This window comes from Equus przewalskii, chromosome X (genome assembly GCF_037783145.1).
Source record: "Equus przewalskii isolate Varuska chromosome X, EquPr2, whole genome shotgun sequence".
NCBI lineage: Eukaryota > Metazoa > Chordata > Mammalia > Perissodactyla > Equidae > Equus > Equus przewalskii.
The window spans coordinates 42,784,012-42,797,315 of NC_091863.1; the positions used below are offsets into that span (position 1 = coordinate 42,784,012).

At 48.8% G+C, this 13,304-nt stretch overlaps 1 protein-coding gene and 1 non-coding gene across 4 annotated transcripts; both read right to left on the reverse strand.

Annotated features, from left to right (window-relative positions):
• Positions 1-4,481: 4,481 nt before the first annotated feature.
• Positions 4,482-12,930, reverse strand: MAGED2 (MAGE family member D2). Of its 3 annotated transcripts, none has more exons than XM_008510911.2 (13): positions 12,707-12,930; positions 11,134-11,205; positions 10,276-10,767; positions 9,336-9,644; positions 9,152-9,215; positions 8,809-8,888; positions 8,171-8,265; positions 7,383-7,462; positions 7,247-7,289; positions 6,872-6,934; positions 5,604-5,718; positions 4,792-5,204; positions 4,482-4,616 (listed from the first exon to the last, which is right to left on the reverse strand). In XM_008510911.2, the coding sequence occupies exons 2-12, from the start codon at positions 11,176-11,178 to the stop codon at positions 4,800-4,802; spliced, it is 1,791 nt and encodes a 596-aa protein (XP_008509133.1). In that variant the 5' UTR covers positions 11,179-11,205; positions 12,707-12,930; the 3' UTR covers positions 4,482-4,616; positions 4,792-4,799. The 3 variants fall into 3 exon arrangements, with proteins under 3 accessions (XP_008509133.1, XP_008509134.1, XP_070461554.1); XM_008510912.2 differs by lacking the exon at positions 12,707-12,930 and adding an exon at positions 12,087-12,223; XM_070605453.1 differs by lacking the exon at positions 12,707-12,930 and adding an exon at positions 11,332-11,449.
• On the reverse strand, positions 5,893-6,022 carry LOC139081250 (small nucleolar RNA SNORA11). Its single transcript, XR_011536372.1, has one exon. It is a non-coding gene; the product is annotated as a small nucleolar RNA SNORA11 (small nucleolar RNA).
• Positions 12,931-13,304: the final 374 nt, after the last annotated feature.

Here is a 13,304-nt window from a genome sequence, read left to right on the forward strand (position 1 = left end):
AAAAATTTGATTCACAAGAAGTTGAGACTTCCACCTGGCCATTTGGAGCTCCTCGTGACATTGAACCGACAGGTAAAAGGGCTGGGATGAGTGATCCTAATTATCAAGGGGAAATAGAGAATCTGCTACACGATGGGGTAGGGAAGAGCATGTTTGGAGCCCAGGAGAGTCACTGCACGACTCTAGCACTGCCATGTCCAGTGGCAAAAGTTCAAAGCAGATTACAGCAAACCAATAAAGATAGGACATCTGAGAGCTCGGATTCCACACAGTCATTGTGGAGGCACCCTCTAGGGTCCTTTAGGAACCTAATGCACAACTTGCTCCTACAAGGCACGCTCAGGATTGCTGGAACCCCTGGAGTAGGGCTTAATCTACCTTCTATATATGAGTCCCAGGAAATCCCCTGGATGCTTTCATCCACATCATGTCCAGTGATAAAGGTTAGCCAAAAAATACAATAGCCATATACACACAGGACCACCAAGGGCCTTGCACTACCAAGCAAATAACCATGAGCAGTTCGGGTACTTGTTAAAGGCAGGGGGCACACATAGATTCAAAAGAGAGAAAGGGAAGTCAGAAATACCAGCTCTGGCCTCTGGACTAGTTTCAGTAACAAAGACTATAACCATTCTCCTTATTTCCTGCCATGACCTGTGTGTGTGTGTGTAAGTTATTTCCATCCTCTTCCTTCATCTTCACCCCATTGTAGAATATAGTGTGTGAGTTGTGGTTCAATGTACAATTTAGCTCATTTCTTATAGCATATCTAGTAGGGATTGCAAGGTAACTAGACAAGTAAAGGATATCACCTCGAAATTCCTGGACTTGGAGTTAGAGATAGTAGGTGATAAGATTTGGAGTAATCTCCTTTTGGAGAAGGGGTGGTTGGAACTTATACTTGGATTAGTAGCATTATATTGGACCAACATACACTTGCATTTTTGCAAGTGTAAGTTTAGAGAAAAGCTTGTTACTCATTCTGTTCTCACAAATGGTTGGTCTCCAGTAAACATTTCTTGCTTTCTCTCTCTCTCGGCTACCCAGCACTCTCATTCTACCTTGTTTTGTTCAGTCCAAGTGAAATATTACTCTAGGGCTTACATTCTCAAGGCGGAGGTGGGGGGCGGATGAGGTGATGGGTAATCACTCCCAAGAGTGTAAAAATTGTCCTTGGGGGGGGGGGCAAATAAATCAGCTATTCCAATAGTTTGTGGCCCTCTAAGGCTCAACTTTACCCAAGAAAATCTTTTTTTTTTTTTTTTTTTTTTTTTTATTTTTTTATTAATGTTATGATAGATTACCCAAGAAAATCTTATTCCTTAGTTTTTAATTTCTCTTACTGAGTTTTTCTTGGGTATCACATGAACAGCAAAGATGCTGAGGTCATAGGAGATACACAAAATGTATGCAAGATCAGTGCTATAAAACCATGGTCAATAGACGGCTACATTTGGAGGACTTTCAACCCATCACTCATTCTCACAGTCATATCGCAAGAAGTGGCCTGTGTGTGCCTATTGGCTGCCATTGACTGCCTTCATACTTGATCTTCAGTGCCTCTGTGTGTTATTTGTGCTTTGAGAATTAAATTTAAAAAGCTTCTATTTAATTCTACAAAAGTTATTCAATCCATCATTAATTATGTCAAGTACTGAAAAGAAAAAATGTTGACAAGATCTGAATGAATATTGAGCAGCTAGTTAAAAGTTATTTTTTCACATCAAGTAAAACTTGTCAACTAAAAATAATTAAGAAATTAATTTAAATTTTCAAGTGTTTTACTTTTGCTAGGAAAATAAGTTTTGAATAATTTTTTAAAAATCTGATTATACTATCATCACATATTTCTGTAAATTGCCAATTTTCATTATGTAATTTGACACAGTGTAATGTAAATAAATTACATTTAAAGTTGCTCAGCAAAGAGTTATAAAGGTAAATGTTAATAGCTTTTTAAATTTTTAAACCTTTAACTTCAACATTTTATCTTTAACTTAAACCTTTAACTTTAACATTTTAGTCATTATTAACCCTGTATTGAATAAAAAATCTTATGTATAAAGCACAAACACACATGGTTATTAAATATACAGTATATCTGTGGTATTCAAATTTCATGGGGGGGGCAATTCAGTCAAAAATGTCTAAAAAGGCTTCTTAGGGGGTGATAATGAAAAATAGATGGAGAAACTGCTCTAGGGGTCCTTCTCCCTCCTAGCCAAGAGGAAGATAAATGGTACAATCTAGAATTATTTGGAATTTAATTAATGATATATTGAAGGAGAGACTGAAAATTGTGGTTCATTCATTCATTACAGTAGTGGTCTCCAAGCTGGTAAAGGTGGCAAAAACATGAACCAGAGTCTGTCCCCATTTCCTCTGCCACTCTCTCTTCCCAGCTCTGGCCACCCCCACTTGCCTGGAGTCAGACTTGATCTCTTCTTCCCTGCCCTCTCTGTCTTCAGTCCTTACACTTAAGGAGTGAGGAAAAGCCAACCTTTTGTCCTGTCACATTGTAGGCCTTGTAGAAAAGGAAGAAGAGGAGGGGATCCCTGCAAGCCCAGTGGTCTGCAGAGGGAAGGTAAGCGGGAATGGCAATTCTTCATGTCTATGATTCACCATTATCTCTATCAAGCACTTTAAACTCAGTTTTTATTAGAATCACAGCCCCCAAGTTCCTTGCCACCCCCCACCATCCCTATCTATTCCATTTTCAGATGGACATCACCTGGGAATCTGAAGAGGCCCTGGACACAGTACCCACTCACTAGAGTCCTTCCTAGGCCTAAGCCACCTCTGCCCTTGTCTACCTCTCCCAGGTACTACTCATCCCCTGCGTAGACCATGGCCTATAGAATCAACAGAAGAACTTCTGCTTCCAGTGAAAAACGCCTCAGCAGGGAAAGATGGTCTCAATTCACGGCCACAGGCAAGGAACTACCTTGCTCTGGACGGAGCTTTCTCTTTTCTTCTTTAGATGCTGTTCCCTAAGCAATAAACATTGTTCCTTTATAGTTTATAGTCTACAGGAGGGGAGAGGCAGCCATTACTAGGGTCTCACCCATTAAGACTCTGTCCCAGTGACTAGAGGCCTGGTAATGTGGGGATTAGATGGTAAGGGCTTCCTGAAGAGAAAGGTCCAGGGAAATACTCCCCAAAACAGGGTGAAAGTGGATCTCTAATTGGCTGAGGGCCCTGTGCCTTAGTGGGCAGTGTAGCTGGGAAGACACCTTCAACCACACGACGGGATTTTGGCACCTGGCTCACAGCACTCCTCTCTACCCCAACTCCTGCCACCATCCTGGGTCATTTCACTGTCCACATGGATAATACAACTAACACCTTGGCCTCCCAGGCCATTCACCCCTCATCTCCAGGAACCATCATCTTCTCTACCCATTCCTTGGACCTTATCATAACCCAGAGCTCTCTCTGCTGTTTTCTTAAATACAATCATCTCACTGTCTGACCATCTGACTAATCTCCCAGTTCATCCTTCCTGTTCTCTCGATACCCCTTCCCAGTCACCTAGAACACTGCCAGACATATAGCAGGCACTTGGTATATTCATCTAACATTCTGCCCTGTTCATAGACTTCACTGAGACTCCTATGCACACACCTCTACACTGCCTCTCAGTCTGTCACACAATCTCCTCATCTTCCACCTCAAGCCTGCCTGGGTCCCGTGGTCCATCTCTTCCACCACTCTGTGTACCTACTATGTGTCAGGCACTGTGGACACAGTAAGGAAGATACAGATTCATCCACTCACTGCCCTTGGTCTTGTGTCCTTATTCCAGAACCAAAACCTTGGAATAAACCAACACTCATTTTGATTCCTACAAGATTACTGAGCACCTTGCCATGGGGAAGGGGTCTCCCAAAACTCGTGGACTCCATCCTCTACTGGGGCCTCCTCACTGCCTGACATCCTTCTACAGTCCCCTCTTCAAGTCCTTTCTGGACAGTTCCTTCTCCCAGGCCTTCCCCTCCCACTTCCTCAGGGACTGGACTGCATGAGTCAGTCTTCAAAGTCTCCTTCTCTATTGGCTGTTGCCTGCTCAAGTCTCTCTCTTCTTTCTCAAGAAAATCCTCACTTGTTCTTGTATCTCCCTTAGCTACCTACCTCTCTCTCCTTCCTGTCTCATCCAAATTTCTCAAAAGGTGAGTGTACACTTGATGTCCAGTCTCCTCTACGTCTGCTTTCTGCTCCAGACTTGCCCACCTCAGGGCTCTCCTTCAAAGTGTGTCCTCTGTGCCTACAATCCCCATGACTTCCCACCCCACTGCAATCCTGCCTGCCCTGTATGCTAGAGATGGGGCTCAACCTATCCCAGAGAGACGTGCTAATTCTGCTCCCCCGAATCCAACAATGTCACCTCAAACTAAACAGATTGAGGTGGAAACTTTCCTAATCCATTTTTAAATGTGATACCAAAATGTGAGAGCCCACCACAAAAAAAAGCAATAAACTCAGAAATGGCAAATAGATTTAATGTAGAGTGTCAACTTCAATTGATTGATAGTGGCTGCCTAGAGTGCTGTGTTGAGTAGGTTTCTGAGGATGCACCCTGGCTCGAAGAGAAAGACTGCTGGGATTAGCAACATCTGAAAACACAAGTGAAAGAAAATCAAAAAGTCAAATACATCAACCAAATAGGAAGGAATAAAATGTCAAAAGCAGTGTTTTTCCCTCACTCTCCACATGGTCCTTCCTATAACCACCTAGCTCCTCATCCCATCCCAAGAGCCCTGGCTACCCCCACTAAATCCAAGTAGATACCTGAAATCTCACTTGTAGGAGAAACCACAAGCACCAGAGCTGCCACTGGCGCTGGCACCAGCTCCACCAAGGCCTGCAAAGAGCCCAAACGTGAGGGTAGCAGTCAGGCTGGCGCTGGCACCAAAGCCACCACTGGCACTGGCACTGGCACCAGCAGTGGCACCACCACTCTCCTGGGCTTTGGCTTTAGCTTCAGCTCCTGCCTGGATCCGGGCTTTGGCCCAGGGTCCAATATCAGCCTCATCCCAGTTGCAGGGCCCAGCAGCATTCTCAGAGCCGAGCCCAATGCCCATTCGAGCTCTAATCTCCGCCCTCGCCTTGGCTTCAGCTGCAGCCTCAGCTGCGGCCTTCATATCTGCTTCCATCGCCTCTCGGTACTGAGCTGCCCATTCCTTGGGATCCTTCTTTTGTACCTGAAATGGAAACAATAATCATCAGAAGGATCAGAATCCAAGAAATGAGCACCTACCATACGCTAAGCACCATGCTACATGTTGTATACAATATTAATAATACAATAAATACTACTAGTAATCACACACCTAATAGTCTATCCCTGCTCTGAGACTGACTAGCTCCGTGACCTTGGACATATCACCCAACAACCTCTCTGACCCTGAGTCTTCCCATCTGCAGCAGGGCAATGACATGTTAGTTCTAAGGATTAAGTGATTCAGATAAAAGTATCTGGCACATTAACAGAGGCTTCAGAATGTTCACATTTAAGCTGCACGCTGCTCTGCACCCAGCCTGCCCCAGGCAGCAGTATCCCAAGCTCTTGATATGCCAAGCTTGGACCACTCTCCAATTACCTTGCAGGCAAACTTGAGGACTTTCATCTTGCTCGTCTCATAGTAGGAGCGCAGGCCCCAGAAGAATTCATACTCAGGGGGATTGCTATTAGGGACTCTGGCATAGTCCAGATACCTTGAAAAGAGAGGTTCAAAGCCTTTATGTCTAAGACATCCCTGGTCCACCCCATGCATGAACTGGACAGACTCTAGGTGGCAACCTCCCCACCAAATACTGCAGCTTTTTTTCCAATATTGAGTCCTGTCCTATTGATCGTGCCCAGTAGCCACATGGAGGTATAGGGGGAACACATGTAGGGTATTTGCTCATAGGAAGGCCACAAGTTTTGTGCCCCTTGTCACAATGAACCCAGATTCCTGTTGGGTGTGTTGTAAACAGAGGAGCCATTTCTTCAGGTCCCCTGCTCTGAGCACACCCCACCACAGGGGCCTTGATCATGGTCTGGCTAAGTTCTGGGACAGTCCACCATAGACAACGACTGTGAAGGGAAGACACAGTCAACCAAGAGCAGTCTTCTCTGTGCCTACTCCCGACCGTGTGTGTGTAGGTGTGCGCGCGCACGTGTGCACACACACGCATGCGTGTGTACACGCTGCTGCACCTGTGTGAGTGCACGTGTTCTCCCACAACCAAGGATAGGGTGACCTTGGCCAGAAAATAAGGAGGGCTGGGCTTCAGGCCCAAATGGGCTCCTTACCAGCTGGGGCCATGCTCAGGCTTCCGCTATCTGAGCCCCAGGTCCCTTAACTGAGAATGGGGATGGGATGACACCACTTATCCTGCAGAGTAGTTATGAAAATGAAATGAGATGTACAAGTCAAGTCCCCAGTATGGTACCTGGCTACCCAAAGCTACCATTCTATGTCATTTCTTTATGGAAATTAATTTCTATGAAGCCCTTGTTAGCATAGTAAAAAGAAGCAAGGCACTGGGGCCAAGATCTAAACATAGACTCTTCATTTTCTACCTGTGTAACACCCTGAGAAAATGACTTCACTTCTCTGAGCCTCAGTTTCCTTACACGTACAAATGTTGATAATGACAATCCCTCCCTTGCAGAATGGTTCTGAAGGTAAATGTGAGAGTACATATAATAGGTCAGGAAATGTGTGCTCCTGTTTCTGGTCACTACCTCAGGAATAAGCTACCACCTGCATACACACACATCCACATGCACAAGCACACACACACACATACCACAGTGTTATAACTCAGTTCTGAAACAGGCAAAATGCATGGAACACATCAACACCAGACAGACACCTACTTCTGCTTCACAAACTCATCAGTAATGAGCTTCTTCACATCCCCAAAAAGCGAGTGATGTATCCTGACAGCAGAGAAAGAAAAATAAATACAATCAGGACTGCGGCACTTCCCAGACGTGGGCAGAGCTATTTCCAACATGGATAAGAAGTTTGCAGCATAAGAAGGAAGCTCCATAGAAGCCCAAAAGACAGTGAGACAGGGAGCAGAGAGTTCAGGACCATTTCCCCATCCACCAGGTCAGAACCCTGGGCCCTCTACCCAGTCCAGCACTCCCGCCCACTCCACCAGACCACCAGGCTGATGCAATCCTGGGACCATCCTCTCTTGCCAAAGGACAACATGGACAGCAAGCACGGAGAGAGCCCAATCATACCCAGGGCGCAGCCCCAACTTGCGCAGCACCTCCCAGATGACAGCTGCAAGGGGAGGCAAGAGGAGACAGGGACAGAAAATGAACACATGGAATTCTGACCATGGCCACCCACTCAGCTGCGCACCCAGCCACTCACCCTCACTGGACCGATTTCCATTCATGAAGATGATGCTAAGAAGCACCATGAGGAGACCCAACTTTGGTGAGTCCTTGGTCCTAGGGGAATATTAGGACACAGAGAAGGTTTACATCCAGTAGCTATCTACAAAAAACACACTAGCCAGCTCACTAGGCTAGCCTCTCCAGATTCCTCAGATAAGGGAGACTTCTGCCCAGTCTATGCTTCAAGCTCTATGTGACCCTGGGCAAAGCACGTAGACTCTTGAGCCTCAGCCTCCTATTCAGTAGAATGGGAAAATCACATCCTTCCCTCCCTGGGTTGCCAAGAGAATGGAAGAATTCTCTCAACCTGGTACAACCCAGGCACTTAGTCAATGTGAGTCCCTTCTTTCTCTCCCACATCCCTTAGCCCCAAGAGAATTTAGGCACAGCCCCACTGATGCCCCTGCCCTTACAGCATCATGATGCACCCAGACCAGGAAGCCCTCCCTTGAGAACCACTCAACCAAGGCTAGTAGGAAGAGACAAGCAACAAGAGGCGTTCTTTCCTGGGAAACTTCTGGAGAAACAGAAAACCTGACAGTAGGAATGCCCCACCTCAGGCTTCTATGCCTTTCAGCCAATCATAAATCAGGTACCACTATTGTGTGCAGGGCTCCAACTACAGTCGGGAGCTGCAACAGGAGCTTTATAGGCCGTCTTTCCTGGCTCTCTAAGGGGATGTGGGGAGAGAGAACAGGGATGGGGTAGTACCATGGAAAAGAGCAGAAGCCTCCCTCCCACCCCAGCCCTTTCCCAGCTTACGTTCCCAGTATGCCTGCATCAGTGGGCTCTAAGGTGCTGAGAAGAATGTACAAGTGGTCAGTCTTATCAATTTCCTTCAATTGGATCCCAAATACCTGTGGATGGGGAGAACAGCTTGTGAGATCACAAAATTCACCCTTCCTGAGCATCCCACAGTTCCCCATGTACCTAGGGGTGTGTGCATGTGTATGTATGTGTGTGTGTGTGTGCGTGTGTGTGAGTGAAATCAGTGAGATAATGCATGTAAAGCACTTAGCTAAGTGGCCAGCACACAGCATACAGGTAACAAACGTACTATTGTTATCAACATCATCTTCGTGATTAGTGGGAACCTAGGGAGACAGAGAAGGGGGAACGGAAGGGAGAGGTGAGCATCTGAAATACATTACAGGACGTGTCCAGCAGTGGACAGAAGCCTGGACTAAGTCAGGCGGCTTGGGTCCAAGCTGTGCTTTTACAACTGACTTGCTCTGTGACTCTGGGCTAGTCTGTGCCCCTCCCTGAGCCACCACCTACCCATCTTCACAGGGACGGGGCTGGATTAGGGAGTCTCTGTGTTCCCCCCAGAAGGGACATGTACACCTTTGTTCAATTCAAGGCTTCCCCATTGCGCCCATCCCCCAGGACTGCCCCTTCACCTTCTCCAAGGAATAGCCTGCTCGTTCAATGATCTCTGGGTACACATCAGTGTATTCTTTGATGATGTCCTTCAGCATGTCTGCAAGGGGAGAGTGCTGTGAGCAACTGGTCTGAGGCGAAGCCAGGTGGCCCCCATACCCAAGCTATAGACCCTTTGCCAACCCTGCTGTGGGTGACACAACATGTTCTGAGCTAATGAATAGAGATGCTAGTGCTACCAAATTAGAACTTTGGGAGGACAGAGGTAGAAGCAAGGAATAAGAACAAGGAACGTCCCTAGCACATGGCGGAGAGAGTAATGGAGGGCAGAACTAGGGGTAGGGAGGGCTAGCAGGACTCTACCTGAGCGTTTGATGGGAATCTTTGTCTGGTCTTTAACCAACAGGTACTTCACCAAATCATTTGCCTGGGAGAGGAGGAAGAGATGGAAAGATCAAGATATGTTCACAGAAGACTTGAGAGGATGGCAGAGAAGAGGGCAGGCAAGGTGGTGGATAAGGCAGAGTTCAGCGAATGGCATTCTTACCCTCCCTTGCAAAAGGGCCACATCTCGAGGTGGTGGCGCTTCAGGCTCTTGGGATGACTGGAGCTTGGCAGCTCTGCGGCGAGCCTTGCCCCTACGGGCCTTAGGTGACCTCAGGGAGAGCAAAGCTCTCCGGGCCCAAGCAGCCAACCGAGTCCTTGATGCCCTGCGGGCCCAAAAGGCTATGGGACCCCTTGAAGCCCTGCGGGCCATTGAGGCCATTAGGGCCTTCGAGACTCTTCGGCCACCTGTGGTTCCAGAAGCCTGACTCTGATCACTGCTGCCATCCTCTTCCCCATTCAGATGCTTCACCTGCATCAAGGGAAAGAGAAGGACAACATCGTCAGATGAAGCAAATGGTCCTTTTTCCCCTCATCCTATCTCTTCCAGGAAGGCCCCTCTAATCCCACCTCTGTAGTAACAGCCTGACTAACTAGACATTGGCCATGTTTGGTCTTGGGTTTGTCTTTCCACAGGCTTCCAAGTAGGAGTTTCATCTCCCCACCAGGCCAGGAGCAACCCAAGGGTAGGGTCAGAGGCTTCTTCTCTTCCTATCTCCACCACTAGCTCTGATTATACCACTCTAGATAAATCACTCAAGTCACTTTACTTCTCTGGGACTCAGCTTCCTTCTCTATAAAACTGGATTGCTTTCAGTATTTAACGAGATAACCTGTGTGAATGTGCCCAGTTAAAGGCCAAACACATGGTAGCTACTACGTAAATATAAACTGTATTACATTCAGACTGCAGCTATACATGTTCCTGTCTCATCTCCCTGCCAGTCTGTGGGCTCTCTGAAGACAGGAATTCTATCATATTCCTCTTAGTGTCTCCCACAACCTTGAAGAACACAGTAAACTGTCTAGATGTTTGCAGAATAAATGAACCAACTAAAAGAAGAGAAGTGGAAAGCCAAGGGTGATGATTGCAGAGGTCTTACCTTTCGGGCTTTCTTGGTCTTGACCTTGGGCCGAGTATCCTGATTCTCTCGAGCCTGGGCAGCTGCACCCTCAGGCTCAGGTTCATCTGCTGGAGCCTGAGAGGCAGCAGCCTCGGTCTCCAGGGCCTTTGTATTGACCTTCGTATCAGCCACACAGCTGACCTTTTTGGTCTCAGTGGCAGGCACTGTCACAGCCTCAGGGTCAGCATTCTGCATCTTGGTGTCAGCTGCTGGACTCTTCTTTTCAGCTGCCAGAACCTGGGTATCAGTCAGCTTAGTGGTAGGTGAGGCCTGGGTGGCAGCTGCCTCCTGGGCCTCTGGAGCCTTTGAGACCTCTGTGGCCTTTGAGACCCCGGCAGCATTCAAAACCTTCACAGCCTCTGAGACCTCTGGTGCCTTTGGGGCCTTCGGTGTCTCTGAGACCTCCAAGTTCTGGGTTACTGTCAACAGGGTCTGCATCTTCAAGCCACTGTCCTTTTCTGAGGCTTCAGCCTGCAAGAGAAAGCAGGGAAGCTCACAGACATTCCCCCCACCCCCAACTAGGCAACCGGCTTCAAAATTCCAGATCCTCACTTCTCTGACCTATACTAACTCCTTGCAGCATGCTCTGACCACCTCGGCCCTCCCCTTCCTCAGAGCAGGAACTGATGGCAGAAGAGGGGCGGGCCTTCCCTCCCTCCCTTCCTCTTTCCTTCCTCCCTCCCTCTCTTTCTCCTTTTCTCTACTAGGGGAGGGGGTACCCAGGCAGGGAAGTGGGTGGAGAAGGACAAGAATGGGAGGGGAGGTGCCAACGGATTTGGGGCAGCAACAGGGGCTGGAGAGGAAAAGAGCTAAGAAGAGGGCAGAAGGAGGCCTTACCTGGAAGCCGGTTGGGCCCGTACCACTCTCACTCGTGTCAGACATGTCTCGTTGGCCTGGCAAGCGCTGAACCTGAAGGAGAGAAGGCCTGGGTCAAGCAAAGAGCCCACTGAACGTCCTCTCTTCTGTTCCAACTGGAGGCTGATCTTTACTTTCCCCAGGGCCCCAGTCCCAAACCCCTCCCCCACCCCCACCGACTCCGTTCACAGATTCAGTAATCCAGAGCGTCTAGGTCTCAATTCTGTGCAACCGCACCCTCCCCTCCTCCAGGAAGATGTGCCAGCGCGGCAGCTCTGGGGACCCCGCCCCTTTTCCCAGTGCACTCCCCCCAGCCGCAGGTCTACACTGCGCATGCGCGTCCGCTGCAGAGCCCATCTCAGCCCCGCCCGCTTTCCCAGCACAAGCCTTTTCTTTGATGTTCACTGTGCACATGCGCATTCAGCAGCTGGCCCGCCCCTCTGCTGGCCCTTCTCTACACGCCCCTTTCTACTGATCCATAGTACGCATGCGCAATAGTCACGGACTCAGTCCAGCACCAGCTCACAACACACGCCCCTCTCCAGGTTCGCAGCACCGCTGGGTCCCGCCCCCTCCCCAACAAGCCTCCCTCTCAAACTGTCCCAGTGTCTGGTGGTCCTGGCCCCTCCCCTACTCACACCCACCCTACCAAGTCCAGAGTACTCGCCCGGTCCCGCCCCTTTTCATAACACGCCCCCCTCCAAACAGGGGCAAAGCGCATCTTGGTTCCGCCCCTTCCCTAATACACCCCCGCCTCAAATCAGTATTGAGCTAGTGATTCCATCTTGGGCCCAGCCAAGCCGGGTCCAGTCCCCTCCCTTTCCAGCCGGATGGATCCGGTACGATCCGGTCCCTACAGCAGGTTTTCTCCAGATCCCAGAGGGTGGGGCCGACCCCTACTGGGCTCTGATCCAGAGCTGGGGCCTGCTGCTCACCTCGTCCTTCTACAATTCCCGAGTGCGTTCACTCTCTCCAAGCCCCTCCGAAACTCGAAGACTACCCTCCCCGGTCCAGGCCGGAAGTGGTCCCGCCCCTTTCCGCCTCCCTAGGGGGCCTCCGTCCCAGCAAGTCTGCCCTTCCCCCGCTCCCTGCTCCTCATTCCTTATCCCCGCCCCCCTCCGTATTCCCTCTGTCTTGCTCCCTACTCTCTCTTCCCCCATCGCATTTCCTATTTACCCCACCGAATTCCCTATTCCCCTTCCTTACATCCTCCTTCCCTTTACCTCTGCACGCCCTCCTCCAATATTCCTTAACCCTTCTCTCCATCCCGTATTTTCTTCTCTGGATTTCCACTTCCCCGCAGTATTCCCCTTCCCCCTCATATTCCTCGTCTGCCACCCAACATGCCCGGTTGCCCATTTTTCCCCCCCTCCTCCTCCACTAGTCTCTGCTCCCCAGTACTCTAAGTCGTCCTCCTTGCCTACATCCCACTCCAGGTCACCTCTCCCTCAGCTGCAGTGGTGCAGTAAGAATTGCCCCCTTGCCTGGCTATAGGTTCGAGGGGGCTGGAACCACTATCTGGCTGCGAGGAAGCCCCAATCTTAACGCCCCTCACCTTCTTCTCGAGTGAGTCCGGGCTGCGTCTGCCCTCTCTCAGTCCCTCTGGAAGTCTCAGCCTCCTGGACTAGAGCTGCAGCCAGCCCAGCCCAGCCCATCCCCTTTCCGCAGCCCCCTGCCACCCCTCCTCCTTCCTTGGGGGTGGGGCAATGGGGCCCCGCTCAGGGCCGTCTGACGCCAAAGTCCGTGTTTATGCCACTGTACCAGACTCGGTCTGAAGCCCTTCCAACCAAAACCACCCCCTCAAAGCGATTTATTCATTGAATTTATTTATTTTTATATCTTTATTTTTTCGTATTACAAAGGTAATGTGTTGTGAAAATTCAAATAATGCAGAAATATGTAACATACCAATGAAAGGCCACCCTTATCTCATCCCCCAGAAATAACCACTATTAACATTTTGACATACATTCCTCCAGAATTTTTTGTATTCATAAACTGATTATTCGGGTTTTCTCCCCACCAATGGTACACTATACCTACTGTTCTGCAACCTGGTCCAGTTATATAATCTAAACAGCTTTCCATAGTGCATATTTTTCTGAACAGCTGCATTGTCTTTTCTTGTGTAGATGTCCCATAATTTATTTAAC